This window comes from Staurois parvus, unplaced genomic scaffold (assembly GCF_062004578.1).
Source record: "Staurois parvus isolate SC_StPar_1 unplaced genomic scaffold, SC_StPar_1.0 ptg000244l, whole genome shotgun sequence".
NCBI lineage: Eukaryota > Metazoa > Chordata > Amphibia > Anura > Ranidae > Staurois > Staurois parvus.
The window spans coordinates 48,473-75,000 of NW_028318040.1; the positions used below are offsets into that span (position 1 = coordinate 48,473).

Here is a 26,528-nt window from a genome sequence, read left to right on the forward strand (position 1 = left end):
TACACCTCCTCACAACTCCCATGAATCAAGAAACCCAATCAGGGTACCCTCATATATTGGTTGCCCCCATCAGAGTGCTCCCTTAAATTAGGTGTCCCCATCAGCGTCCCCCCTCAAATCATTTGCCCCATCACAATTCCCCCCATACATAGGATGTCCCATCAGCCCCCCATCTTACATAGATGTCCACATTAAAATACCTCTTTACATCAGGTTCCCCCATAGATCTGCTGCCCCAATCAGAGTACCCCTATAGACCAGTTGTCTCCATCAGTATACCTCCATAGACCAGTTGCCCCCATGGGAGTCTCCCTTCAGATCAGTAGAGCCCATCAGAGTGCACAATGTTCCTGACCAATATAGTCCTGTAGCCAGGCAGGTAGGGGGCAGAAACTGGGAGGAAAAATGTGCTGCAGGGAGACGGGCACACATGTGATGTCATTGGTTGCTAGGATGTCGGTGGTCTTAGTAAACACTGATTGCAGGTCACTGGGAATCCAGCACTGCAGGCTGAAGGTCCAGACCAGGATCTGGACCGCGATCCACCATTTAGTGAAGGCTGCTGTAGAAAATAGGAGGTGGAGTAGCAGTTGCTGGTATTTGGATTCAGAGCCCTGTTAGGACACCTAGTTTTCTGTCTCAACTAAAAAAGAAGACAAGTGTGGGGTGTTAACAACTCACACTGCAAAATAGTAAGAGGAACTTTCACAAGATCACCAAAGAAACAAGGTTACATTTGGGTATTTGAAATTCCAGTCTGTCCGCCATTTGCTTATTCAAAAAACAGATTCATCCACTCACAACTTTGAGATTTTTTAGCTCCTAGGGAGCTTTATTTGTCACAGCCCTGGCTCTATTGCGAGGTGCATGTGGACGCAGGAACTGGTGTTATCACATTTACTTTGGCTGTTTGTGGATTTAACACATGGGCATATTTGCTGTTGTAATGTCAGCCCACGTTTCTGGTGAATTTGAAATTCACAGGGAGGTGGTGGTGGACCTCTGAACACTTTCTATGAAGAGTTACCTTATTTGTCAAAGGTGGTGGACTGTTTCCTTCAAGATTTTTACTGCTTTTAACTTTATAGGGACTGAGTTTCATGATTTAGTCACATTTTTATTGAATGGAATACCATTTATATTTTATTTATTTAGGTGGAGCTTCATTTTTATAATCTCTTATGCTTTTGAAGGTTTGTTGTATTACCTATTGGTGACAGCTGCCACACACTACAAACATAGCACGAATATATTTATTTTGTTTTCACTATGCTGTAGAAAGTCGTTTCCCAACCGATTCTGATCATAGAATCAGCGAACAAACAGAGAAAACTAGTTTGGTCATTTTAGGCAGTTACTAATAGGTACAATAGTGCAATCCATGCTTTGACAGCCTAAGCATTCATTGGGCTATTGCTGTTCCTTTTTCCTTTTCCTAGCATGTGATTTGGTATTGTTTATAAAGTGAAGCTTCATCTTATTACTAAATCTACCCCAGTGTGTCAGAGATGCAGGTACAAAACTCAGGCCTAGACTGCTGTCGACTGATTCTGAGTTGTAGGAGTGCAGAACTGTAGTAAGTGTACTTCTCTAACCCAGAAGAGAAATATGATAAGTTTTGGCCATACATCTCTTTTAATACTACACAGGAAAATTGATTGATACTCTCATATGCTGTATGCATCTGGTCAGGATTAGTCACTGAAGCTGGCCTTCGAGGAACCGTTTTTTTTTTTTTTGGTTCAACCAGTGGGTTATGCAGAAAAAATTACCTGATTCCCCCATCCACACACTCGAGGTGGATGGGAAAATCCTAAAACCCGATAGGATGGTTGTACAGAAACCAATTGGTAGACCGACTTCTGTTCAACCACAGTGGCCATATGTGGATCGCAGTTTGGCAGGTCCCTGCTGAACCAGCCAAATTTCAATACATGAATGGCTGGCTTTAGATCCAGGCTCTGAGCAATAAGTACTCACAGGGAAGAGGATGTTTTTTCACATGAAGATACAAATGTACTATGAAGTAGTAGTCTAATACAGCCTTAGACAGAAAATGTGTACTTTCTGAATATCACATAGGAGCAGAAAGCAGTGTGTTACAAAAGATTCAACAGTAGATCCTGCATATCTAAAAATGTGTGTGTACATAGATAGGTACATGTATTCAAGCATTTCTATCTTTTTACTGTATGTGTTATCATTCAAGCTTACACTATTATATAGGATAAAGGAATTATTGTTAGGGCCATAATTTTCGCCTTAGTTTTGTTTTCTACTTCACATTTATGGATAGTGGAGGGCGTACTTTTTCCCAGATATTATATATTTAAATATGATTAGAATAATGTTTCATAACTTAATTGACTACAAGACGTATTTTTTTTTTTTCTTCTTCCAGTGCTAGTACTGGCAGATACGCATCTCAATCTGGCAAAGACTATTGGACCGCACTAACAGAAATAGTGTGATAGACTGACTGGCAGTTGAGAAGTTGGGGGCTAGCACTGGTTATGTTTGTATGCTTGGAAATATCCACCGATCAACTATAACATTAAGATCACTGACAGTTGATGTGTTGGAAAAAAATGGGCATTTTAGTTTGTAGTTTATGGGGCTGTGTAGCTGCTGACCAGTCAAGGTGCCAATGTCCCGTGTCCACAGCCAAAAGTTCCTACATTGGGCACGTGAGCACCAGAACTGGAACACTAAGCAATGGTAGAAGGTGGCCTGGTCTGATGAATCTTGTTTTGTTTTATCATGTGGATGGCTGGGTGTGTGTGCATCGCTTACCTGGGGAAAATTGCACCATTATGCTCTATGCGAAGAAAGCTAGCCGGCGGAGGCAGCATTCTGCTTTAGACAATGTTCTGCTGTGAAACCTTGGTCTTGTCATTCATGTGGATGTTACTTTGACACATACCACCTACCTAAACATTATTGCTGACCAAGTACACCCCTACATGGAAACCGTATTCCCTGATGGCAGTGGCCTATTTTAGCAGGATAAATGCACCCTGCCACACTGCAAAAATGGTTCAAGAATGGTTTTAGAAACACAATGATGAGTTTACGGTGTTGCCATGGCCTCCAAATTCTCTAGAGCGCAGTTCAATCGAGCATCTGTGGTATGTGCTGGAAAAACAAATCTGATCTATGGAGGACCCACTTCCCAACTTACAGGACTTAAAGGATCTGCTACTGACAACTTGCTGCCAGATACCATAGCATGCCTTCAGAGGTCTAGTGGCGTCCATGCCTCAGTGGGTCAGGGCTGTTTTGGTGGAAGAAGGGGCTGTTTTGAGGTAAAAAGAGGGGACCTACTCAGTTTTAAATTTAAATAGTTTTTATTGAAGTTTTAGTAACAAGACATTGTAGGTAAATACGGTTCAGTTAGAAATAATGTAGTACAGGAAAGTAAACAAAACAATATTTTCCCCACCATTTGGCTGGGGGTAATACTAGAATAAGTGGTGTTAGCATGAGAGGTATGCTCAGTACAATCTGAACCATGTAAGGTTGTAGAAGAGATCTATAGGGGGTGGAGAACAAGGAGTAGGGAAATAGGGGAGGTGGGAAAGGGGAGATGGAAGGGAAGGGTAAGTGCACCAGTCTAGGCAGATGGGTCACAGTATTTTATAGTGAATTTATCAGACTTTTACGGAGCAGTTTGGGTTTTGTAACCATCGAGACCAATGGAGCTTAAATGTGTGATAGGTAGAATTGTTTAGGGCAGATCTTTTTTCCATATCGCATTGGAAGTTAAGATCTGTTATCAGTGAAGTAAGGGAAGGGGATTTAGTAGAGACCTACTCAATTTTAGGTGGGTCATCATAATGTTATGGCTGGCTGGTGTAATTATGTCTTTTATTGATCTTATGGCTCATTTGATTATGAAAACTGGCTCACTTTTTTTTGGTGCCTGGCTCAGCTAAAATTAAAAATGCCAGGAAACAATACTAAATGAAATATACTATTGATTGCATTCTTTCTGTTGTTTCAGGCCTGTCTGGTGCTGGAAAGACGACAGTAAGCATGGCTCTGGAGGAATATTTAGTGTGCCATGGTATCCCATGCTATACTTTAGATGGAGACAACATTCGTCATGGGCTCAGTAAAAATCTTGGCTTCTCTCAAGAAGACAGAGAAGAAAATATCCGTCGTATTGCTGAAGTTGCTAAGCTTTTTGCCGATGCTGGCCTTGTGTGCATTACCAGTTTCATATCTCCTTATGCTAAGGCAAGTTTTATTTAAATAGTCCAAGATTAAGCATCTATTAATTGTATTTTTAAACTTTTCGCACGTTTGACTGGCAATATAATGTAGTTACATTTGTGTTGCCTGTGGGTAATTTTTCAAGCTGATTATCTGTTGAACTTGTATTACTCAAAAAATGTAGGGCGTTTTCACTTTAGATGTGTTCCTGGAAATAGGTCTTTTATTGAAACCAGTGGATTTTGTCATATCGATTTTGCCTGCACTGAAAAATGTAGCAAAATGCATGGACTTGGAAAAATCAGTGGAGCTAATATTCAACAAAACATTGATGATTCTTTAAATATAAATGCTTTACACAAATAGTAAATGCCATTGTAATGTACCTTGATGGTGTTGAAAATCCCTGTGAGTGTATGTAAAGCCAAAACATTTCTTAGTTTATGATATAGTAGGAAATCGTTACCAAATGTTGTATTTTCTGTGTGTCTTGCTGGGGACATTTTCCCTCACTTCCTGTAGCAGTCATAGCAGAAATGGAGGGGATCTCTTGAAGAGGAGCGCCAGTCTCCTCAAAAGAAAAGAAAAAGTCAGCAGATACAAATACTGTAGCTGCTGACTTTTAATACACTGCTCAAAAAAATTAAAGGAACACTTTTTTTAATCAGAGTATAGCATCAAGTCAATTAAACTCCTGGGATATTGATCTGGTCAGTTAATTAGCAGAGGGGGGTTGTTAATCAGTTTCAGCTGCTTTGGTGTTAATGAAATTAACAACAGGTGAACTAGATGGGTAACAATGAGACTAACCCCAAAACAGGAATGGTTTTACAGCTGGGGGCCACTGACATTTTTTTCCCTACTCATCTTTTCTGACTGTTGTTCATCAGGGTTTCATTTTTCTAGGGTCGGTGTCACTACTGGTAGTATGAGGCGATACCTGGACCATACAGAGGTTGCACAACTCCTCCAGGATGGTACATCAATATGTGCCATTGCCAGAAGGTTTGCTGTGTCTCCCAGCACAGTCTCAAGAGCATGGAGGAGATTCCAGGAAACAGGCAGTCACTCTAGGAGAGCTGGACAGGCTGTAGAAGGTCCTTAACCCATCAGCAGGACTGGTATCTGCTCCTTTGTGCAAGGAGGAATAGGATGAGCACTGTCAGAGCCCTAGAAAATGACCTCCAGCAGGCCACTGGTGTGAATGTCTCTGACCAAACAATCAGAAACAGACTTCGTAAGGGTGGCCTGAGGGCCCAGTGTCCTCTGTTGGGCCCTGTGCTTACTGCCCGGCACCATAGAACTTGCTTGGCATTTGCCATTGAACACCAAAATTGGCAGGTCTGCCACTGGCACCCTGTGCTTTTCACAGATGAACGCAGGTTCACCCTGAGCACGTGACAGACGTGAACGGGTCTGGAGAAGTCGTGGAGAACATTATGCTGCCTGTACCACCGTTCAGCATGACCATTTTGGTGGTGGGTCAGTGATGGTCTGGGAAGGCATATCCATGGAGGGACGCACAGACACCTACAGGCTAGACAATGGCATCCTGACTGCCATAAGGTATCGGGATGAAATCCTTGTACCCATTGTCAGTGGGTCTTGGGGTTCCTCCTGGTGCACGACAATGCCTGGCCTTATGTGGCGAGAGTATGCAGGCAGTTCCTGGAGGATGAAGGAATTGATACCGTTGAATGGTCCCCATGCTCGCCTGACCTAAATCCAATAGAACACCTCTGTGATATCATGTTTCAGTCCATCCGATGCTTCCAGGTTGCACCTCAGACTGTCCAGGAGCTCAGTGATGCCCTGGTCCAGATCTGGGAGGAAATACTCCAGGACACCATCCATCGTTTTATTATGAGCATGCCCATGACATTGTCAGGCATGCATACAAGCACGTGGGGGCCATACAAACTACTGAGTACCATTTTGAGTTGCTGCAATGAAGTTTCAGCAAAATGGACTAGCCTGCTGCATCATTTTTTCACTTTCATTTTATGGGTGTCTTTGAATTTAGTCCTCTGTAGGTTGATAATTTTCATTTCCATGAAACGATGGGGCATCCTTAAGTTCCTAACACATTACCCAGCCCATATCAGCATAGATATCCAGCATGATATTTTTCCCCTTTGAGATCTGATGAGTTTTCAGAGTGTTCCTTTAATTTGTTTGAGCAGTGTATAAGGACACTTACCGGTCCAGGAATCCAACGATGTCCACGCCCAAGCCAATTCTTCAATCTGCTTTGGGTGCAGAAGCCGGCATCTTAGGTAAGGGAAGGGCTTCACAGTCTTTTCCTACTGTGCATGCACAAGTCCCGCAGTCTTATGGGACCTGTGATGTGTCCCAGAAGGCTGCGGGAGGAAGGGAGCTTGGAGGAAGGAAATACCAGGTACCTGCTCCCCCCCCCCCCCCCCCCAAAAAAAAGTGCCAAATGTGCCAGTGGACTGGCGAGGATGCAAACAAGCACAACGTTTGGGTGACGTTCTACTTTTTAAGTGAGAGGTTGCCTCCTTTCAGACAGTTGTCACCAGAACAGGTGTCCCCATTAGATTTCCCCTTAGCTTCATTTCTATGACAACCCTGGGGTTTTACATCACTTTCTGTACTGTGCTGTATAGTGTGGATGAATTCTTCTGAACAGGGGCATAGACCGCACTAAAAACCAGTTTTTATACCCCAGTCTATACAAAACTAAAAAAATAAAAGTTTGGACTCCTGTATACAGTTTAACATTTAACGTATGCTTTGTAGTGGTGTAGAGAAAGTGATTTACGAACAGTTATTGCTAAGATGTATTTGTTTTTGGGGTAATCGGTGAGAAAAATTGTTTTTTCCTTTCGTCTTTCAGGACAGCACGTTGAGAGACCTCGGCTCCTCCCCACCTGAGGAAACCCCTCCACCCTAAAATAAAAGTCTGTCGCTCCCCTCCGACCTCAGTTCTGGTGTTTCCTCCGGTGCGGAGACATCTTAAGGAAGCTCTCAGGGTGCTGTCTGGGGACAGTGGTACCTGACTCATGGAGTGGGTCCGGGGCCGGAGAGCTGGCGGTGGGACTCAGTGCAGCGGGCAGTGAAGGCCGGAGAACCGGCTGCTATCCTCCCCTGGGATGCTGCAGTGGCAGAAGGTGTGAGCCCTGGGTGACAGGGTGAAAGCACTAACCTGTCGGCCGCCCCCTCCCCCCTCCGGTTAGTTGCGGGTGTCGGGGTGGCCTCGGTGGGATCTGGTGAAGATCGGGGAGGAGTCCCACTCCTTCCCGCACTGGCTGTGAGTGGAGCACGCTGGGCCGGATGTCGGGGGCGGCGATCCGGCGGAAGGGGCGGGGCTTCTCCCGGGGTCGCGGCTTCCGCTTCCGGCCGTGGCCCTATACACCGGGCCCGGCGGCAAAGATGGCGGTGCATCGTGGAACAGAGCCTGGGGGACAGGCTACCGCTTGGATTGGCGGCCACTCTCCTGTCAATGTCGGGCGCAGAGGCACCGGGACCAGGCGAGGCCGGCACCAGCCAGACCCAGGTAAGGTGACTCAGAGGAGTCCTCCCCTACCTGTGGTCCCCTAGCTCCTGGGGTGTTCCCGGACCCTCTTGTGGTCAGAGGGTCCAGGGCAGGGGGGGATCTGTCGGGAGGAGTCAGTCCCTTAGGCCCTGCCAGGCCAGGGAAGGGGGGGGAGGGTAGTAACAGGTGGCCAATGGGTGATAGGCTCTTTCTGCCCTCCTTTTTGTCTTTCAGGGTAAAGCCCGGGAAAAACTAAAACATCAGGAACCTAGACGGAAGTGTCCGTCTTGTAGAACTGTTCTAAAGGAGTCATGGAAGAAGGTTCTTTGTGGGCCCTGCATTGAGGGGTTAGTGAACGAAGAGAGGCCAGCTCAGGGAGACCTGGTCAGGTCGGTGAAGGAGCTGACCAGTACCTTTGACTTGTTTAAAAATTTAATGGAAAGTTTAACCATTCCCCAGGCGGCCCCCAGCCAGTAGCCCCGATAACTAGTCGGAGCAGGGAGCTCCCCGAGACAGGAGAAGAAGAACCCTCCCTAGATTCCCAGTCGGAGGAGAAGTCAGCAGGGGAGGGCCCCTCAGAGGATTCCAGAGATCCCTCCAGGTACAAATTATCTCTCGAGGAAGTGGACGACCTTTTAGGGGCAATTTACGATACCCTGGACATTAAAGAAGTGGTTAAACCTCTATCCTTGCACGACCAAATGTACCAGGGTATGGAGGAACAGAACCATAAGGTGTTTCCCGTGCACGAGGTGTTGGTTGACACCATAAGGAAGGAATGGCAGGACCCTGAGAGAGAGCCATTCTTTTCCAAGGCACTTAAACGGAGGTTTCCATTTAGCGAGGACCCTCTGGCCTTATGGAATAAAAATCCCAAATTAGACGCAGCTTTTTCCCAGATGGCCAGGAAAATGGATCTGGCCTTCAAGGACATGGGGGTTTTGCCAGACTTATTGGGCAGGAGAGCTGAATCCCTCCTTAAAAAGGTGTGGGATTCAACCCTGTCGAACTTAAAGCCTGCCATGGCCACGACTGTTGTAGCCAGGAACATGGAGTACTGGCTGACACAGTTACAAGCCCACATTGTGGCCGGTTCCCCCAAAGACAAAATCCTGGCATCATTTGAGACTTTGCTGCAGTGAGTGGGGTACATCGCAGATGCTTCCGCAGAATCGGTGAGATTGGGGGCTAGGTCAGCGGCTCTAACCAACTCAGCTCGTAGGGCCCTGTGGCTTAAGACATGGCAGGGGGACATCACATCTACAATAAAATTATGTGCCATTCCCTTCTCAGGTGATCTCCTGTTCGGACCGGGTTTAGAGTCAGTGTTAGACCGTACGGCGGACAGGAAAAAGTCCTTCCCGCTGAAGTGAAAGTTGCAGGATCTAGGGGCCAGGAGATTTCATCCCCCAAAGAGACCGAGCCCCAGGGTGGAGGGACAGAGGAGGACTTGGTGGCAGAGAGGCAGGGGCAAAGGAGGGGCGATTTTTCTTCTTCCTGAACAGCCCCAGAAGTCTCGATGACTCGGTTCCCCCGGTGGGAGGAAGATTGGCAGTCTTTCTCCCACAGTGGGAAGCGGAGGTCTCCAGCCCGTTTATTTTGGACATTGTAAGAAGGGGCTACCATCTGGAATTTTCGACACCACCGCCGGAAAGAGTGTTAGTGACATAGCTGCCCAGGTGTCCTCAGAGGGCTTCAGCCTTGCTAGATTTGCTTCAGGATTTGGAGGCACAGAAAGTGGTGGTAAGGGTCCCCGAGGCAGAAGTGGGAAAGGGATTCTATTCCCACATATTTGTGGTTCAGAAACCATCGGGGGCCTACAGATTAATCTTGAACCTGAGACCCCTAAACGTTTCCATATGTTCTAAGAAATTCCAGATGGACTCGATCTTCACGATCAGAGCCCTCCTTCCACCAGGAGCATTCCTGGCCTCCATCGATTTAAAAGATGCAAATCTACATGTGCCTATTGCAGAGACTTTCCAGTGTTTCCTAAGGTTAGCAGTTCCGGGCCTTGCTGTTCGGACTCTCCTAGAATTTTCACCAAAGTGCTGTCCGAAGCACTGGTTCCCATTCGGCTGAAGGGAATTGCAGTAGTAGCTTATCTAGACAACCTGCTTCTATTTGCGGGTTCGGAAGCCCAACTGGAGCGGGATGTGGCAGTAGTGAGGGGACATTTGGAGAGTCTAGGGTGGCTGCTGAACTTGGACAAATCCTGCCTAGTTCCTTCCCAGAGAATGACCTATTTAGGGTACACTCTGGATTCCACAGAACAGAAGACCATGCTAACCTCAGAAAAGCTTGCCAAGCTAGACGGGGGTTCAGGCTGTTGCTGGGAAGCCACGGCGTAACCGTGAGGCAGGCCATGTCAGTGTTGGGACTGTTGACTTCGTCTATCCCAGCAGTTCAGTGGGCAGAGCTGCATCTTCATCCCCTTCAGCTCTTCATTTTAAGAGTCTGGGACAGGAAGGTAGGATCCCTAGATACCCAAATTCTTGTTCCCTCCAGAGTAAAAAGATCTCTGTGGTGGTGGAGGAAGACGGCCAATGTGACTCAGGGGCTGTTATGGAGTTTCCCCGTGGTCAAGGAGATCACGACGGATGCCAGCGCCCAGGGTTGGGGTGCCCACCTAGTTGATTCGGTGGTTCAGGGAGAGTGGTCCCCAGTAGAAAAAGGGGAATCCTCAAACTGGAGGGAGTTAAGAGTGATTTTGGAAGCTCTTCGCTCCTTCCAGAATGTGATCAGGGGCCAGCATGTCCGCGTTCTGTCGGACAACGCAACAGCTGTAGCTTACATAAACAGACAGGGGGAACAAGGAGCAGGTCTCTCTGGACCCTGGCGGCAGTGGTTCTGTCTTGGGCGGAGAGAAATCTTGCCTCCTTGTCAGCTGTCTACCTAAAAGGAGAATTGAACCAGGTAGCCGACTTTCTGAGCAGAAGAAGACTCAGAGAGTCGGAATGGGTCCTAAATGGAGAAGTGTACCAGGCCATTGTAAAGAAGTGGGGATCTCCAGACATAGACCTCTTCGCGTTAGGGAGAAACAACAAGGTTCCGAGATTCTTTTCGTTAAACCGGTGGGACGGGGCTTGGGCAGTAGACATGTTGGGACAGAGGTAGGATTTCCCGCTGTGCTACGCCTTCCCCACGGTCACCCTACTGTCAGTGGTTTTGAGAAAATTCAGGTCGGAGAGGACTTCTCTCATCCTGATTGCCCTGTATTGGTCCCGGAGGGCGTGGTTCGCAACACTGAGGGCCTTGGCCACTCGGCCACCCTGGGTGATGCCTCCGCGGAAGGATTTACTGGCACAGGGCCCGGTCCTATGCCCCAGGGTAGAGAGGCTGAAACTGATGGCCTGGTTTCTGAGCAACAACTTCTGTTAGCAAAGGGGCTCTCAGCCAGATTGGTGGCGATGCTCCTGGCTAGCAGAAAAACAGAAACCCAAGCCATTTACAGGAAGGTTTGGAGTTGCTTTTGGTAGTGGTGCTGTGCTTCAGGGCCTCAGTAGACACCCATAGCTTAGTATCAGTCCTGGAATTTCTGAAGGTGGGGATCGATAAGGGGCTTTCAATCACCACACTCAAGAGCCAGATTTCGGCTCTTAGCATGTTTCTGGAAACCCCTTTAGCCAAAGAAGCACTGGTAATCAGGTTCTTCAGAGCTCTGACTAGGCAGAGACCTCCTGGGAATAGGCCATTCCCAATGTGGGATTTGACAGTGGTGCTCAGGGTATTGATGGAGCCCCTGTTTGAGCCCCTGGGGTCTTGCTCGTTAAGGGATCTCACGCTTAAAACAGTGTTTTTGGTGGCGATTACCACAGCAAGGAGGGTGTGTGAACTGGAGGCCCTGTCGATCAGGACGCCTTACTTGCAAATTTTTCCAGATAGGGTGGTGTTCAGAAGAAACCCATCCTTCATTCCGAAGGTGGCCCAAAAGTTTCAGAGGGAACAGGATATAGTGTTGGCCTAGTTTTTTCCTGACCCGGTACGGGAAAATCAGGAGAAATTTTATTTGTTAGATGTCAGAAGGTGTGTGCTACTTTACCTTGAGAGGACTAAAGAGTTTTGAAGCAGAGTCATTTTTTATTTCTTTCGCGGGGGCAAAAACAGGGAAAAGAGCCTCTAGGCAAACAGTTGCTAGATGGTTAAGACTAGCAATTGAACAAGCATACCGAGCTGAAGGTCTAGAGGGCACGGGGGGAATCAGGGCGCATTCCACTTGGGCCATAGCAACTACTCAAGCCGAGCTGGCAGGGGCTTCCCCAGGAGAAATTTGTGGGGCAGCAAGCTGGTCTAGTTATGGAATGTTTGTAAAGCATTACAGACTTGACCTAGTCTCGGTGCAAGAGCAGGCCTTTGGACGGAAGGTACTGCAAGCGGTCAGCCCGCCCGAGGGGTAAGTACTCGCTTATCCTCTCAAGGTGCTGTCCTGAAAGACGAAAGGGGAAAAAAATCAAGTTACACTTTTCCAGTAGTCTTTCAGGAGAGCACCAATTACCCACCCTTTATTGCTGAATATTCTAGGAGATGTCTTATAGTGTCATGTTATCTCATGCTATGTCTCCCCAGGTGACCGGAAGTACGTGGTCAAGAACTGAGGTCAGAGGGGAGTGACAGACTTTTATTTTAGGGTGGAGGTGTTTCCTCAGGTGGGGAGGAGCCGAGGTCTCTCAAGGTACTGTCCTGAAAGACTACTGGAAAAGACGTTACCGTAAGTGTAACTGGATTTTTTTTTTTTTTTGAGAATATCGGGATTCACTGACATAAGTGAAATTCTATCTTAAATCATGTATAATTTGGAGCTCTGTATACTGAAAATCAGTTTGGAAAATCACATGCATTTATACATTCATAAGGTAACAGGCCATGCCTTGGCTAAATGCATGTCCATCTAAAAGTTCAGAGCTTTCCAATACTACTGTGTTAACACCTGACTGCATTCATACTGTTGCATTGCAGGAACAGGCAAAAATATTTTGGTTCACTTCAGTGACATTCATTTCTAATGACACCCCAAGACTTCATGCCAATAGTGCTACAAGAGCTAGTACAAGCACTTTTTTGGGGGGTGAAGCGGTGCCTTAGGCTTCCTTAAAGTGTCATTAAACCCACATCATAATCAAATGCTGTATTACATATAGTAAAAACAACCTGTGCGCAATACTTGTGTGCAACAATATATGAATGAATGGATGAGTAGGATAATCTGCTGCCGCTAAATCCTCATATGATCACACCACATATCTAAAAAGCAATATAATAGACAGGACAGTGCTACAGACTATGAATAATAAAAGTCCACAAAAACTCTATACCGAATCCTCTGTACATATAATTCCTGCTGGGTTGGTAATAAATGTATCATAGTAATAATGTAAACATTCATCAGAATGACATATGAAACATTCAAGTGAAAGTCTCAATCAATAGGTATGAGAAAGTTCCCTTCAAGTGTTCAAATAAAACGGAAAACTGGAATCACCACTAGTGAGGAACCTTCACATTCAGCCTGTCACCTTCTGGTTAAACCTACTGAACTTCGGTCTGATCACGCTGTTAACTCTATTGTCCCTGGGTTATTGGGATATCCTTCGGGTATAGGTCCTCCAAATTGTCACTAAAAGGCGATTCACCAGTTATATGGAGAGAGAAGCTTACATAGTGTGTATATCCCCATAACCCAGGGACAATAGGGTTAACAGCATGATCAGACCGAAGTTCAGTAGGTCTAACCATCGGGTGAGAGCCTGAAGGTGAAGGTTCCTCACTAGTGTTGATTCCAGTTTTCCGTTTTTTTTGAATGCTTGGACAGAAGGGAACTTTCTCATACCTATTGATTGAAACATTCACTTGAATGTTTCCTATGTCATTCTGATGAATGGTTACATTATTACTATGATACATTTATAACCAACCCAGCAGGAATTATGATATGTACAGAGGATTCGGGATAGAGTTTTTATGGACTTTTATTATTCATTGTTTGTAGCACTGTCCCGTCTATCATATTGCTGTATTACATGCTGTTCATACTCACTCAGTCACTGTGGGATTCATTTTCTGTATTCTGCAAAAAAACTGGTTGATCCTGTTCCCTCTCTCTCCCCCTCCTGTACATGGCCATGTTGCAGTTAGGGATTTTGCAGAGCAATGTTGGCAGCTAGTGCACATGCTCAGTTTTCAATGTGTTTCTATACTGATCATCTCCTTCCTATTACATCTGAGCAATCCATGTGATTATAGAGTCACACATCTGGGCATAAACACAGTGGTAAATGACCCCCCCCTCTCATGCTCACTAACCAGATAAGTACAATGGGGTGGGATATTATATCTTGATAAATGGAGACTTCATCTCCCTGTTATGCTAAGGCACAGGCTGAAGGCTTGTGACATAGCCTGTGACTGGCAGAAATCCTCCCACCCCACGGTATTGCCAAAAAATAATAAAATATTTCATTTCAAATATATATTTGTATGACAATTTAAAACCGTTTATTGATATTATTAGATTAGAAGCACCTCCTGACACTGTTTCCCTGCAGACAGGCTGGGAAAGACCTGGGTCATGTGAAAGCTGTCTATTGATATATGAAAAAGGTACTTAGATTTTTTTTTTTAATTTAAATTATTACAGTGCCATCATCCACATACAGACAGAGATAAAGAGATAATGTAAATTAAACAGTGTGTGTTTAGTATCACCACCATTAGTACCACCATTTTTTGTTCTTTTGTCCTAAAAGCCAATAAAAGTTTTTAAGGATAACTTCCTAAATGTCCTTGCTCTTTTCTCTATAAAAGATGGTAAGTGCAGCAGAAAACATTTTGCTGGAACTTCAATCCATGTAAAAAATGGCTTTATACTGGAATAATCTGCTTATAATATCCATAGGATCTCTTAGTTTGCAGGTCCCTGAAAAAAAATGGGAAGCATTTGATAGCATTGAGTGGAACTAATTTTGGCCAATTCTTGGTAAATTTGGTTTTGAGCCTAGTTATTGTAAATGGGGCAAGGCTATTGTACACACTTTCTCAGGAGTGTGTTAGAGTTAATGAAATATATTCTTCCTTTTTTGCTTTGCATAAAAAAACACATCAGAGTTGCCCCATTTTCCTATTATCCTGCTAGTGATACAGATCCTTTAGAAGTGTGAATCTGGCAGTCTACCCAGATTACAGGATTTAAAAGGGGTGCAGAAGAGGATAATGTGGCTATGTATTTATGCTGATGATATGCTATTAACGTTTGTCAGATAAACAGTCTTCTCTTGAACATACAATGTCTTTGATTGAGGGTCTTAGGCAGTACCCAGGTCTACATATTGTGGCAGTGCGGTATCCTGCCACGGTGGAAATCATGATGGAGACCCAGGATTCTCAACCATGCAGGTTGAGGGGCTCCAGGCAGATCTCATAATGCAGAGGAAACTGGTTTATCAGTTTCCTCTTTGGTTTGTAAAGCCTGTTTTGGGACCTGTAGCCTGGAGATTTCTAATAGATTTGGGAGGGATGAAATCTCCAATCCTGGGCTCATATTTTGGGAGCAGCCAGTGCGCTGATTGCACAGGTGTGTGCAGGTCTTTTTGTGGAAGCCAGGCCATGATTCTGGGCTCCACCCCGGCAGATAGGAGTCAGGAGGGCTCCACCCCGGCAGATAGGAGTCAGGAGGGCTCCACCCCGGCAGATAGGAGTCAGGAGGGCTCCACCCCGGCAGATAGGAGTCAGGAAGGCTCCATCCCGGCAGATAGGAGTCAGGAGGGCTCCACCAAGGAGAGGTGGAAGCCAAAAGCAGCAAGGAGCTGTTTGAGAATAGCTGTGTGCTAAAACAACCCTGTGGAAGAAGTCTGTAGGAAACAGATATAGAGCGGTATAGCTGAAAGAGCCAGAAGGCTGAATTGTTTTGCTTGATGGTGGATACCCCTGCGTGGGAAGCATTTGTGTTTCTTGAACTTTTTCTTTTTAATAAAATTGGGCAAAAAGGCCCTTAACGAAGCGAGTTGCTGTGTGTTTTAAAAGAAGAAGCTCTACCATTTAGAAGCGAGTTCCCACAATATTAATTGGGAAACATCTGTAAAAGGGATCTCTCTATGGATCCCTTGTTGGGTGAGTTGTATGGCCATATGTCTCTGTTTTTAGTTGTTTCAGAATTTACATATCTGTGCATATTACTAAGTGTATTAAAGTGATTGTAAAGGCTCATTTTTTTATTATTTTGTACTTGAAATATTAAACATGTTGCCTTCTCTTTTGGGGTTTCCGCTCCTCTTCTTCTCCGAATGCCCTCATGAGAAAGAGTGTGCTGTGAGGCACTTGTTCGGACATGCTCCAAAGCCGAGCCTTGTGCTTCCATAGACAAACACAGTTCAGCTTGGCCCCGCCCCTCCTCAAGGTTATTTGACAGCTGCTGCCTTTATGTCCTGTGAATACAGGAAGGGAGCAGCTCTTCTATAGAAAGGCGCAGTGCTGGATCGAAAGAGGTGCTAGGTAAGCAGGGCTTTTTTTCTCAGAGGAAAGGTGGTGGAACTCCCCCACCCAAACCTGGCCACGCCCCCATCAAACCCTAGGACCACCCCTTTAGAGAACAGGAATGCAAGTAAAATTTGGGAGGGGCTTCCGATGACATCATTTCCCGTACATACCATATAAGGGAAATGATGTCATCGGACCCCCGGCTGCCTCTTGCATGATCTGCATGAAACACATGCATAGATATAAAATGACTAATGTACTGACACCAGAAACACATGCATAGATATAAAATGACTAATGTACTGACACCAGAAACACATGCATAGATATAAAATGAATACCGTACTGACACCAGAAACACACGCATAGATATAAAATCAGTACCGTACTGACACCAGAAACACATGCATAGATATAAAATGACTAATGTACTGACACCAGAAACACATGCATAGATATAAAATCAGTACCGTACTGACACCAGAAACACACGCATAGATATAAAATCAGTACCGTACTGACACCAGAAACACATGCATAGATATAAAATCAGTACCGTACTGACACCAGAAACACACGCATAGATATAAAATCAGTACCGTACTGACACCAGGAACACATGCATAGATATAAAATCATGGCAGGCCGTTTGTAAACGTCCAGCATAGATATAAAATCAGTCTAGCATGCATGTGTACCCTGTCTGGTAGATGTGCCTGCTCCTACAGGCTCCCCTAGGGTTGCCACCTTTTCCTCCAAAAAATACCGTCCATCACTGAATTTATCTTTCCTGTTCCTCATGCACAGGAGGGGCGCTCTCGATCGGCGCCGCTGAGCGCTGAGCAATTGCGTTCTGAAATAGTTTAGGTGGGCTCAGGTGGGTGAGGATAGTTTAGGTGGGCTCAGATAGTTTAGGTGGGCACAGGTGGTTGGGATAGTTTAGGTGGGCACAGGCTGGGGAGAGAGTAAAAATTTAGAGCAATACATGATACTGCAGTCAGTGACAGGGAGCCGAGCGCAGCTTACCTACTCCAAGCTGTACGGCCCCTGCGTCCACGCTGTCACTGCCGTTGATGTCGCCGCGCCGCCCCCGATGTTTACACGCCGGCGGGGGGGGGCGGTGAAGCGTGCATAGTGTCCTCGCCCATCGTCCGCGCCCCCGATGTTTACACGCTGGCGGTAGAGGGGGGGGGGGTGAAGCGTGCATGTCCCCGCTCACCGGCTGTGAGCAGCGGCAGTGACAGGTGCCGGGCACGCGCAAGCATGACATAAACAAGCCGCGTCCGGCACCTGTCACTTTCGCTGCTCTGCATAGCTTGTCAGCTCTGCAGAGGCAGTCGGTGAGCGGGGACAAGAAGAAAAAGGTGGCGGAACGCAGTACCGCCGCGTTCCGGCAGAAAGAAAGCCCTGTAGGTAAGTATTTGAGGGGAAGGGGGGCTAGAGGGAGCTAATCATGGAAGTTTTTTTTTTTTACCTTAAAGCAGAGAATACATTAATGTAAAAAACCTAGGACTATAGCGATCAGCCATACCTTTTTATAACTACCCACCTAATATTGAGTAGGTCCCCCCTTTGCTGCCAGATTAGTCAACCTGTCGCGGCATGGACACTACTAGACCTTTGAAGGTATGGTGTGGTATCTGGCACTAAGCCACCAGTAGCAGATTCTTTAAGTCCTGTAAGGTGGGAAGTGGGGTCTCCATAGATCAGACTTGTATTGTCAGCACATACCACAGATGATCGATTGGATTGAGTTCTAGAGAATATGGAAGCCAAGACAACACCTCATAACTCATTGTTGTGTTCTTCAAACCATTGAATCGTTTTTGCAGTGTAACAGGGCTCATCATTCTGCTGAAAGAGTCCACTGCAATTATGGAATACTGTTTCCATGAACGGGTTACTTGATCAGCAACAATGTCAAGTAACATGTCAAGTAACATTAACATGGATGGCAGGACCAAGGTTTCGCAGCAGAACATTACCCAAAGCATCACGTTGTCTCCGCTGGCTTGCTTTATTCTCATATTGCATCCTGGTGCCATCTCCAGTTAAGAGATGCACATACTCTCGGCCATCACACAATGTGAAAGAAAATGTGATTCATCAGACCAGGCCACCTTCTCCATTGCGTTGTGGTTTGTTCTGGTGCTCATGCACCCATTGTAGGTACTTTGGCTATGGACATGAATCAGCATGGGCACCCTGACTGGTCTGCCAGCATGTAAGCCCCATACACGACAAACTGCAATGCCCATTTGTTTTGCTTTCAACACATCAATTTCAGGAACAACATGTTTACTTGCTGCCTAGTATATCCCACTGACTTTCAGATGCCATTGTAACAAGAAAATCAGTGTTATTCACGTACCTGTAAGTGGTCATAGAGTTATGGCTGATCCCATTAAAATTAATACCGCTTTTGAAACCCTTTAAAAACAAGTGTAATATTTGGTACAAATATCCCCTGTTGGTAGCAGTTAGAAGAAACTTGTTAAAGTTGACATGGATGCCACAGTTGCTTTTATTTTTTTTAATAATTCTTTTTGGTTTCTGTTGGGTGTTTTCAGGAAATTTAAAGGATTATTTAGATGTTTAATATGGAAGAAGAAAGTAGCCAGTAATGAGAGGAGAGGCCTTTTGATTCCTTCTCCCTGGGTATATTTCAGTGCCCCACAATTTCAGCATTTTGCAGGATGGGGAGGGGAGCAGAATAGCTGTTCCACGTGCAAAATGTTATAATATCTCTTTGCAGAGCATAGACAGTTGTACACACTGAAGACAAGGGGGTATCTAAATCGCCTGTAAGCTTCTTAATCCATTTAATTAGGCCAGCGTGGAATGCTGTAAAGCATTTACTGGAACTAAAAAGTCTTACTAAATATACTCTATTATGGTCCAATGAGTATCTTCTAAAAAGCACGCTTCTTCTCTTTCTGAAGTGGAAGGAAGTTAGCATTGCAACAGTAGCACAGTTATACTCCCAAGGTATCCTTAAATCGTTTCAATAATTAACTTCAGAATACCATTGAGTAATTTTATTTTTTTTTTTAAATATTTGAAAATCTGGCACACATTGCAAACCTGAAATCTTACTTTGGATATAGGTATGGCACCAATGGTGTTAATTGATTTTGTTACACAAAGGCCATGTCTACTAAGCAGATGATCTCTTATTTATATACCCATATTTAACCCATATGCCCTCTTCAATATATACTTTGGGGGAAAAGATTTGGACACTATTTCAGATGTGCAATGGGATGTGGTTCTAAATTCATTATTGGAAGTGTCTTTTTACCGTTGACACAAATATTTATACTGCATATATTTTATAGAATGCCTGAATCTTTATATGCAATGAATTTTTGGGAGGATTCTTCATCTACTTTTGGAAGTGCCCTAAAATGATGCGGGATTGGCAGTTATTCAATATATTAATCAGACTTTTCATGCATGTAAAGTTAGAATGCAACCCTTTTACTTGTATTTTGGGGTATTTTTATATAGGCACTCTTGACCATTATGCTGCTGAGGCTTTTAATGCATTGTTTGTGGCAAGAAAGCTCATTGCAAGAAATTGGATAGTACAAGCTCAACCATCACTTAGGCAGGACACAGATGATTCGAATTTCTTTCCTTCCACCACGGCTGGAAGGAAGGAGATTTGCTAATTTCCCCCATCAGCAGAGTCGGTGTTGATGAGGGAATGCCTTGTGCAGTGTTATTGTGTTTTGCCAGCAGGGGAGAACAGAGAGCCTTCTTGGCCAGCAGTTCACAATGATTACTGCTAGTGGCTATAGCTGCCAGCAGTAATCATATGTAAAAAATTCAACAGGCTGGTTGTAACCAAGGCTTTCGATGGGTACAATGAGCCTGCCCATACATGGATCAAATCTTGAATGGTCTCTGCTGAACTGGCCAAATTTCGATCCATGTATGGCCGGCCTTCGCTTGACAGACTTCTTTATCGGCATAGAGGTTGTGCAAAGAAAAATGCCAATTATTTGGTCTTGCTGGATGGAGAAAGATAGTCCAGGGTACTTGCTACATATGGAAAAATGTGGGCAGGGATATTCATATATATTGGGCTGTATATTTGTATATAAGTGTATGACTGCACAGAGTAAAATAAACTTGTTGTTGTGGTACCCTGGAGCCACAGCTACAACGTATTTGTGCCTAGCTGCATCTGTGTATTATCCTTGAACCACTAATATATCATTGTTTTCCAGTGATTTTATAACGCTTATGAAATACTTGATGCAGAAAATAAAATTTTACTTTTCATATTAACACTGTTCCTTCCATTTATAGGATCGCAACAATGCGCGGCAAATTCACGAGGCAGCTAGCCTTCCATTTTACGAAGTGTTTGTGGATGCTCCTTTGTATGTTTGTGAGCAGCGAGATGTCAAAGGCCTTTATAAAATGGCAAGAGCCGGGGAAATCAAAGGTAAACTTTTTCTTTTGTTTTTTTTTTCACCTGATTTCCTGCAAGCCACATTATGCTGTTCTGTTAGATCCCTTTTACACACTTTTCCAGGTGAGCTCTGTTAGGCCCCTTTTACATGCTTTTCCAGGTGACAGAAGCGCATGAATACTATTCCCCATTAAAGTGGTTGTAAACCCTTACCTATACCCATCGAAGTGACTAGCCTTAATTGGTACACAGAGATGAAACAAATCCTCCTACATAAGTTGTACCTGTTTTCTTGCAGCCATTTGTCCTGTACATCCTTGTAAAACTCAAAGATGAAAATTAGTTTTCACAGACTCACAAAGCAGGGGGCAGGGAGCTGCAGTTACACAAGAGCTCTAAGCGTCCCATACCCCACATGACACTTAGTGCTTTGTAGAGAGGCAGGTGAATACTATAGAAATATGTGTTTTTTTTCAGATTTCATGTCTGAGGTTTAAAACCACTTTTAAATCTTATGTAACTGTTCATACTGCAGGTGTACTGCACTTTGAAAAGTTTTGCAGGCTGCATCTTTTGTTCAGTTTTTAAAAAGCTCACCAGAAAGGCACCTTCTATTGTAAGTAAAAGCGTACTCATGTGAAAGTGCCCTTACTATTACCAAAATAAAGTAGATGCTTTCTTATTTGTGATTATTTTGGAAAACATATGCATTGCTGTCCATGTATATATAACACATTGTCTTATTGTTCTAAAAACCATCCACCTTTCTACTAGACAAGACTTTTTTTGTAAGGAGCATAGAAAATAATGCAGAAGTGGTTCAGCAGGCTGGAATTATGTTAGCAATGGTTTAAAAAAGGATTAATGTTTCATGTAGCTGGTCCTTTCTAACAGTCACTGTAAATCGGTAGTTTCTGACTAAAGATGAATTCCTAGTTGTAGATACTTTATACATGTTATCATTGGTTCAGCTTGGACTAATGTAACTATGTATAATATATTGTAAAGCGCTGAGCAAACTGTTGGAGCTATATAAATCCTGTATAATAATAATAATGTATATACCTTACATGGCGATGGCTCTGGAAGCTGGAAATCACTGAAGTAGACACTGCTACTTGCAAAGATCTCCACTTGCTTCCAGATACTGAGTGGCTGCCTTGCTGCATTCACAAAGGAGGTTGTCTGATCAGAATGGGTGCCATTCAGAGAATGCTGCCCTCCACTGTATCCAATCAGAGAACGCTTTGCATTCACTCAGAAGGTGCAAGGCATTCTCTGAATGGCCTCCAGCCTCCTTTTGTTCAGAATGCATCAGGTCAGCCACTCAGTACAGGGCATGGATACAAGTGGAGATTACTGGAGTAGTGATGTCTACATCAGTGATTTCCAGCTTTCAGGGGGATTGGCCAGATATGGTATATGCATAGTTACATTTGTCGAAGCTGGGCCAATGTAACTATGTATTAAAATATTGATACCCAGAATTCATGTCTGCTAAAAACTCCTATCAACTTCTCTGTATTTCAGAAGGCAGGCTCTGCGAAATGTGTGACACAGCATTGCCTACTCACAGGGCATAGTATATATGTCACAAAATACAAGGAAGTCTATATCTGAAATTCTTTTAAAAAGCCCATTTTTAAACCTTCAAATTATTGGGTGCAGGCTAGAAATATTTGAAATTAAATGCAAAAAGAAAAACATAAGTTTGCATTTTGGCCACAGATACACTTTTTAAGCCCCCTTTTGGTGTAATTGAATTGATTCTGATGTTGGGTACAGGCAGAGGGAGTTGGAGAATGAAAAGGAAGCACTTGGAAGCAAAATGTTTAGGAAGGTTTATCACCACAGAGAGTGTATAGGCAAGTAGTGGTTTCACCTCACCCTCTCCAACTCGCACTACCCACTCTATTAGATGAAGCTCCTGATACTAAAAATACTTTGCTGGGGAGAATAGAATGGGCTCTGGAGTGCCAATTGTGTAACAATGTTCTTGAACATGCACTTTCATTTTGTGAACTACAATGATAAAAAAATGTAAAGCTGTCAAGAATATCGGGGCTGTCATTGATGATTTTTTACTGAAAATGATGGCTATCATACTGGCCCCGGGGCCTCAGTGCCTGCTGTAGAAGTGTGATAGACCCAACCCACAGTGTCTCGGGTAGCCAGCATTGTCAGAAATTGCAGCCCCCATACCCCTCCTATATTTTTCATTAGATGTCTCCCATAACTTTCTCATGTGTAGATAGTATTGATATTTAGCCTTGGAATTCACTATCATTGTGCATATTTAATTCTGTCTTTTTAGGTTTCACTGGAATTGATTCTGATTATGAGAAGCCTGAGGCCCCAGAGCTGGTACTGAAAACTGATTCATGTGATGTAAATGACTGTGTTCAGCAAGTCGTCGAACTTTTACAAGAAATGGTAATTAACTAAAAAAGTGATGATGACTGATAAGTTCATCTGTCAGCCAAGCATTTTCTTCCATTTCTAATGAGCACAAGACTTTATAGGAACACTTTAGGCTCCATTTTATTTCTAAGATGTTTCATTTATGTACTTCTACAAGTCCTTTTATTTAGTAGAATTTAGCGCAGATTTGTGGGAGTGAATATCTCCTAAACACAGAACACGTTGAGGAGATATTCCTTGTATCTACAAGTAAGCTTTATTATAAGCTTGCCTGTAAGTACAAGTGAGCAAGTGACAGGCTGCCAACCATCAGTAAATGTACGGAAATTAGTGATTTTTAAAACTGTCTGTAAATATCAGGGGCTGACAATTAGTAATGCTGTTTTTACTTTTGTAAAGGTAAACTAGTCAGATTACTTGTTTTGGGTATTGCCAGTGTTTCCATACTGTGTTTTATACTGTTTAAATATTGATTGTCTTAGTTTTTAATGTCATTTTTCAGGTTGTCAGTAAAAAATGTGCCGCATCAGTAAATTTTCCATGTTTTGCCAGTAAAAAAACTGCAGGAGATTGGCAGCACTGGCAAGCGGTATTTACTAGCGCATTAATGTTGGGTAGGAAAATTTGGTCAGTTGCCCTCAAATATATATTGGCTTTTCTTGGTGTCCCCTAAAATTTGAATTTCATGTTTCTACTCTTTTTAGTTAGTAGTATAGTCGATATTTTGTTTCTGGTGAGTGGATGAATGACTATTACAAAATACTTGATATCTAAGAGTAGCTTTGTAACCATTAGTACCCAGCACATTTAACTGGGAACCTCCCAGGACATATAGAACTTTGCATTTTGATGGAAATTATAAACCTACCATGTAACAACAAGCAATAAGAATCAAAGGTTGGAGGGACACTATCCCCAATTTTCCCATCCTTTAGTTTTGAGGGATACTGCCATCATTGTGTTATGGTTTTATACTTTGCAATAGGCTGCATGTGAATAACGTTTCTGCATTTATAGGCATAATATCGCTTCCAGACACAGCAGTTTTTAGTTTGTTTCAGCTTTTACACTTTTTAAAGTAAAACCATACTAAGAAAATGTTGACTGCCACTGGCTTTCCTTTTTGAAATACATTGGTTGGCTGACTTATTTTACTGCAACGGCTTCAACACTTTGTATTTCAATCATTTTTATTAATTTATAAACATTTCAAGAAAATGTGAGCAACAAGACTCACCCACGCAGGGACTATCAATTGCACATAAAAAGTAAAGAAAACAGTGCTCTAACACCAACAGAGCAAAATGTGCACCCACGCAGGGGCTATCAATGGCACATAGATTACAAAAACAGTGATATAACACTGACAGTAGCTCAAAGGCAGCTATCCTCCGGAAAGAGGAGTAGAAAAGGAAGAAAAAAACAAGACCAGGAGCAGGGGTCCGGGAACGCCAATACCGAACAACAGCACAACCCCAGATTAGCCGGGGGGAGCGTGGGAAAAGCATATCTCAACCACGGCTCCCATATTTTCAAAAAGTTCAGTTGGGAGTTGTTACAGATACTCGACATCTTGTCATTGAGCATCAGAGTGGTCATACGGTCCCTCACCCCTTGAAGAGGGACAGACGGGCTCTTCCATGCCTGAGCAATTGTTCTAGTGGCCGACAAAAACAAATCTGAAGCTAAAGTCTGCTGGTGAGCCAACAGACCCAGTATTGGACAATGAAGCAAGGCGTACCGAGCATCCCGGCATATGGAGAGATGGAACAAAGTGAAAAGAAGGCCAAATACACAAGACCAAAAATGAATCAGTCTCGGACATGACCACTATGTATGCAACGCATCTCCACGATGACCACAACCCCGAAAGCATCGATCGCTGCAGGCAGGGGTCGCCTGGGCCAAACGAGCCAGGACCCAATACTGATGAAACAATAATTTGTAAGCCGCCTCCAACGTGGTTGTATTAAATGAACATTTAGCTATAAATGACCAGGCCCTATTCCAGTCCTCCAGATCCACGACCGCCCCCAAGTTGCGCTCCCACTGAGCAACATATGAGAGAAAAGTATGCATTGAGCGTCTGTTCAAAGCTGCATAAAGAAGGGAGATGAGGCCCGGGGCGCCTGGACGCTGTTGGCAAAGCTTTTCAATGGCAGATTTCTGATACGGGAAAGTGGAAGTGCCCCGCAGCGAGGTCAGCCAGTGCTGTAGTTGAAGATAACAAGGGACATCCCGTGACTCCCGAAGAGAATTCCAGGTGGGGAAGGACCGAGAAGTCAAAAAGTGTCTGCGAAAAACCATTGGCCACCCACCATGAGAACGCCCTTGGTTGATATAAACCCGGCGGGAAGAGAGGGTTGTTAATAATTGGGAGCAAGGGCAAGAAAGGTGGCATCAAGCCACCGGAGTAGCGCACTGAGCCCCACACAGTGTCTGTGTCGCAATAGGGGCACAATTAGGTAGTTCCAGCAGGACAAAGAGGGCTTCAACACTATGGGGCCTATATATAAACATTTTCCTGTGTGAATGTCTCCAACAATCCTTGTAACTTTAGTGATATATGTGAAATGTCATTTTCTGTGTATTTCCTATCAGCTCCATCAAGTGGGAATAATTTAGGTATTTTCTTAAAATACTGCCTTATAGCAACTAGATAAAGCAATTATAGCAAATCCATTAAATATGACATTTTACACATATTACAAGGACATTACTGGGATTTGTGACATTTGTGCAAATGCTGGCACATTCACACATTATTTTTTTTTTTCTTAGAAATATACCCTTTAAGTCACTGACCAAGAATCAGAATACAGCTTCATTAGCTGCTTACTTGTATTTTCTCAGTGAAAGTATTGAATCCAAATACTGTCAAGGAAATAGCATTTTCCGAAGTGACAGTCTTTGTACAGAATTTATTTTTACTGTTGATAATTTCCTAGCTTCATTTATAGGCCTCATGCACACAAGGCGTTTTTGCAGCCACTTTTTAGGGGCGTCAGGCATTTTTTCTTTTTTTATAACTGCTTCCAAAGGTCCTCCATGTTATCCTATGTGTCCATGCACACATAGACTTTTACATTGTTACATAGTCTGGTGTAAAAAAGACAAAAGTCCATCCGGTTCAACCATATAAAAAATAAGTTATAATCCTATACCCACAGTTGATCCAGAGGAAGGCAAAAACCCAGCAAAGCATGATCCAAATTACTCCTGCAGGGGAAAAAATTCCTTTCTGATCCCCCGAGAGACAATCAGATATTCCCTGGATCAACCTTACCTATAAATGTTAGTATCCAGTTTTCTTTTGTGTATCTAGGAAAGAATCCCGGCCTTTTTTAAAGCAATCCACTGAGCTGGCCAGAACCAACTCTTGAGGGAGTCTATTCCACATTTTCACAGCTCTTTTAGAAGCAGTAGCTTTTACCAGCAGGAAAAAAAAACCCAGGGCCAGTTTGTCCAGGACCAGCAGCTTTTTGGCAAAAAAAACTGCTTGAT

General features: G+C 43.9%; 1 protein-coding gene across 3 annotated transcripts in view; it reads left to right on the forward strand.

Moving 5' to 3' along the window:
- The window catches only part of PAPSS1 (3'-phosphoadenosine 5'-phosphosulfate synthase 1), a 152,900-nt gene that overhangs the window by 31,989 nt on the left and 94,383 nt on the right, over nt 1–26,528 (forward strand). For all 3 annotated transcript variants that reach the window (XM_089680495.1, XM_089680497.1, XM_089680496.1), the window contains 3 exons: nt 4,004–4,239; nt 20,498–20,636; nt 22,918–23,036. In XM_089680495.1, coding sequence (XP_089536621.1) covers nt 4,004–4,239; nt 20,498–20,636; nt 22,918–23,036 — 494 coding nt within the window. The remainder of the gene's footprint in view (nt 1–4,003; nt 4,240–20,497; nt 20,637–22,917; nt 23,037–26,528) is intronic.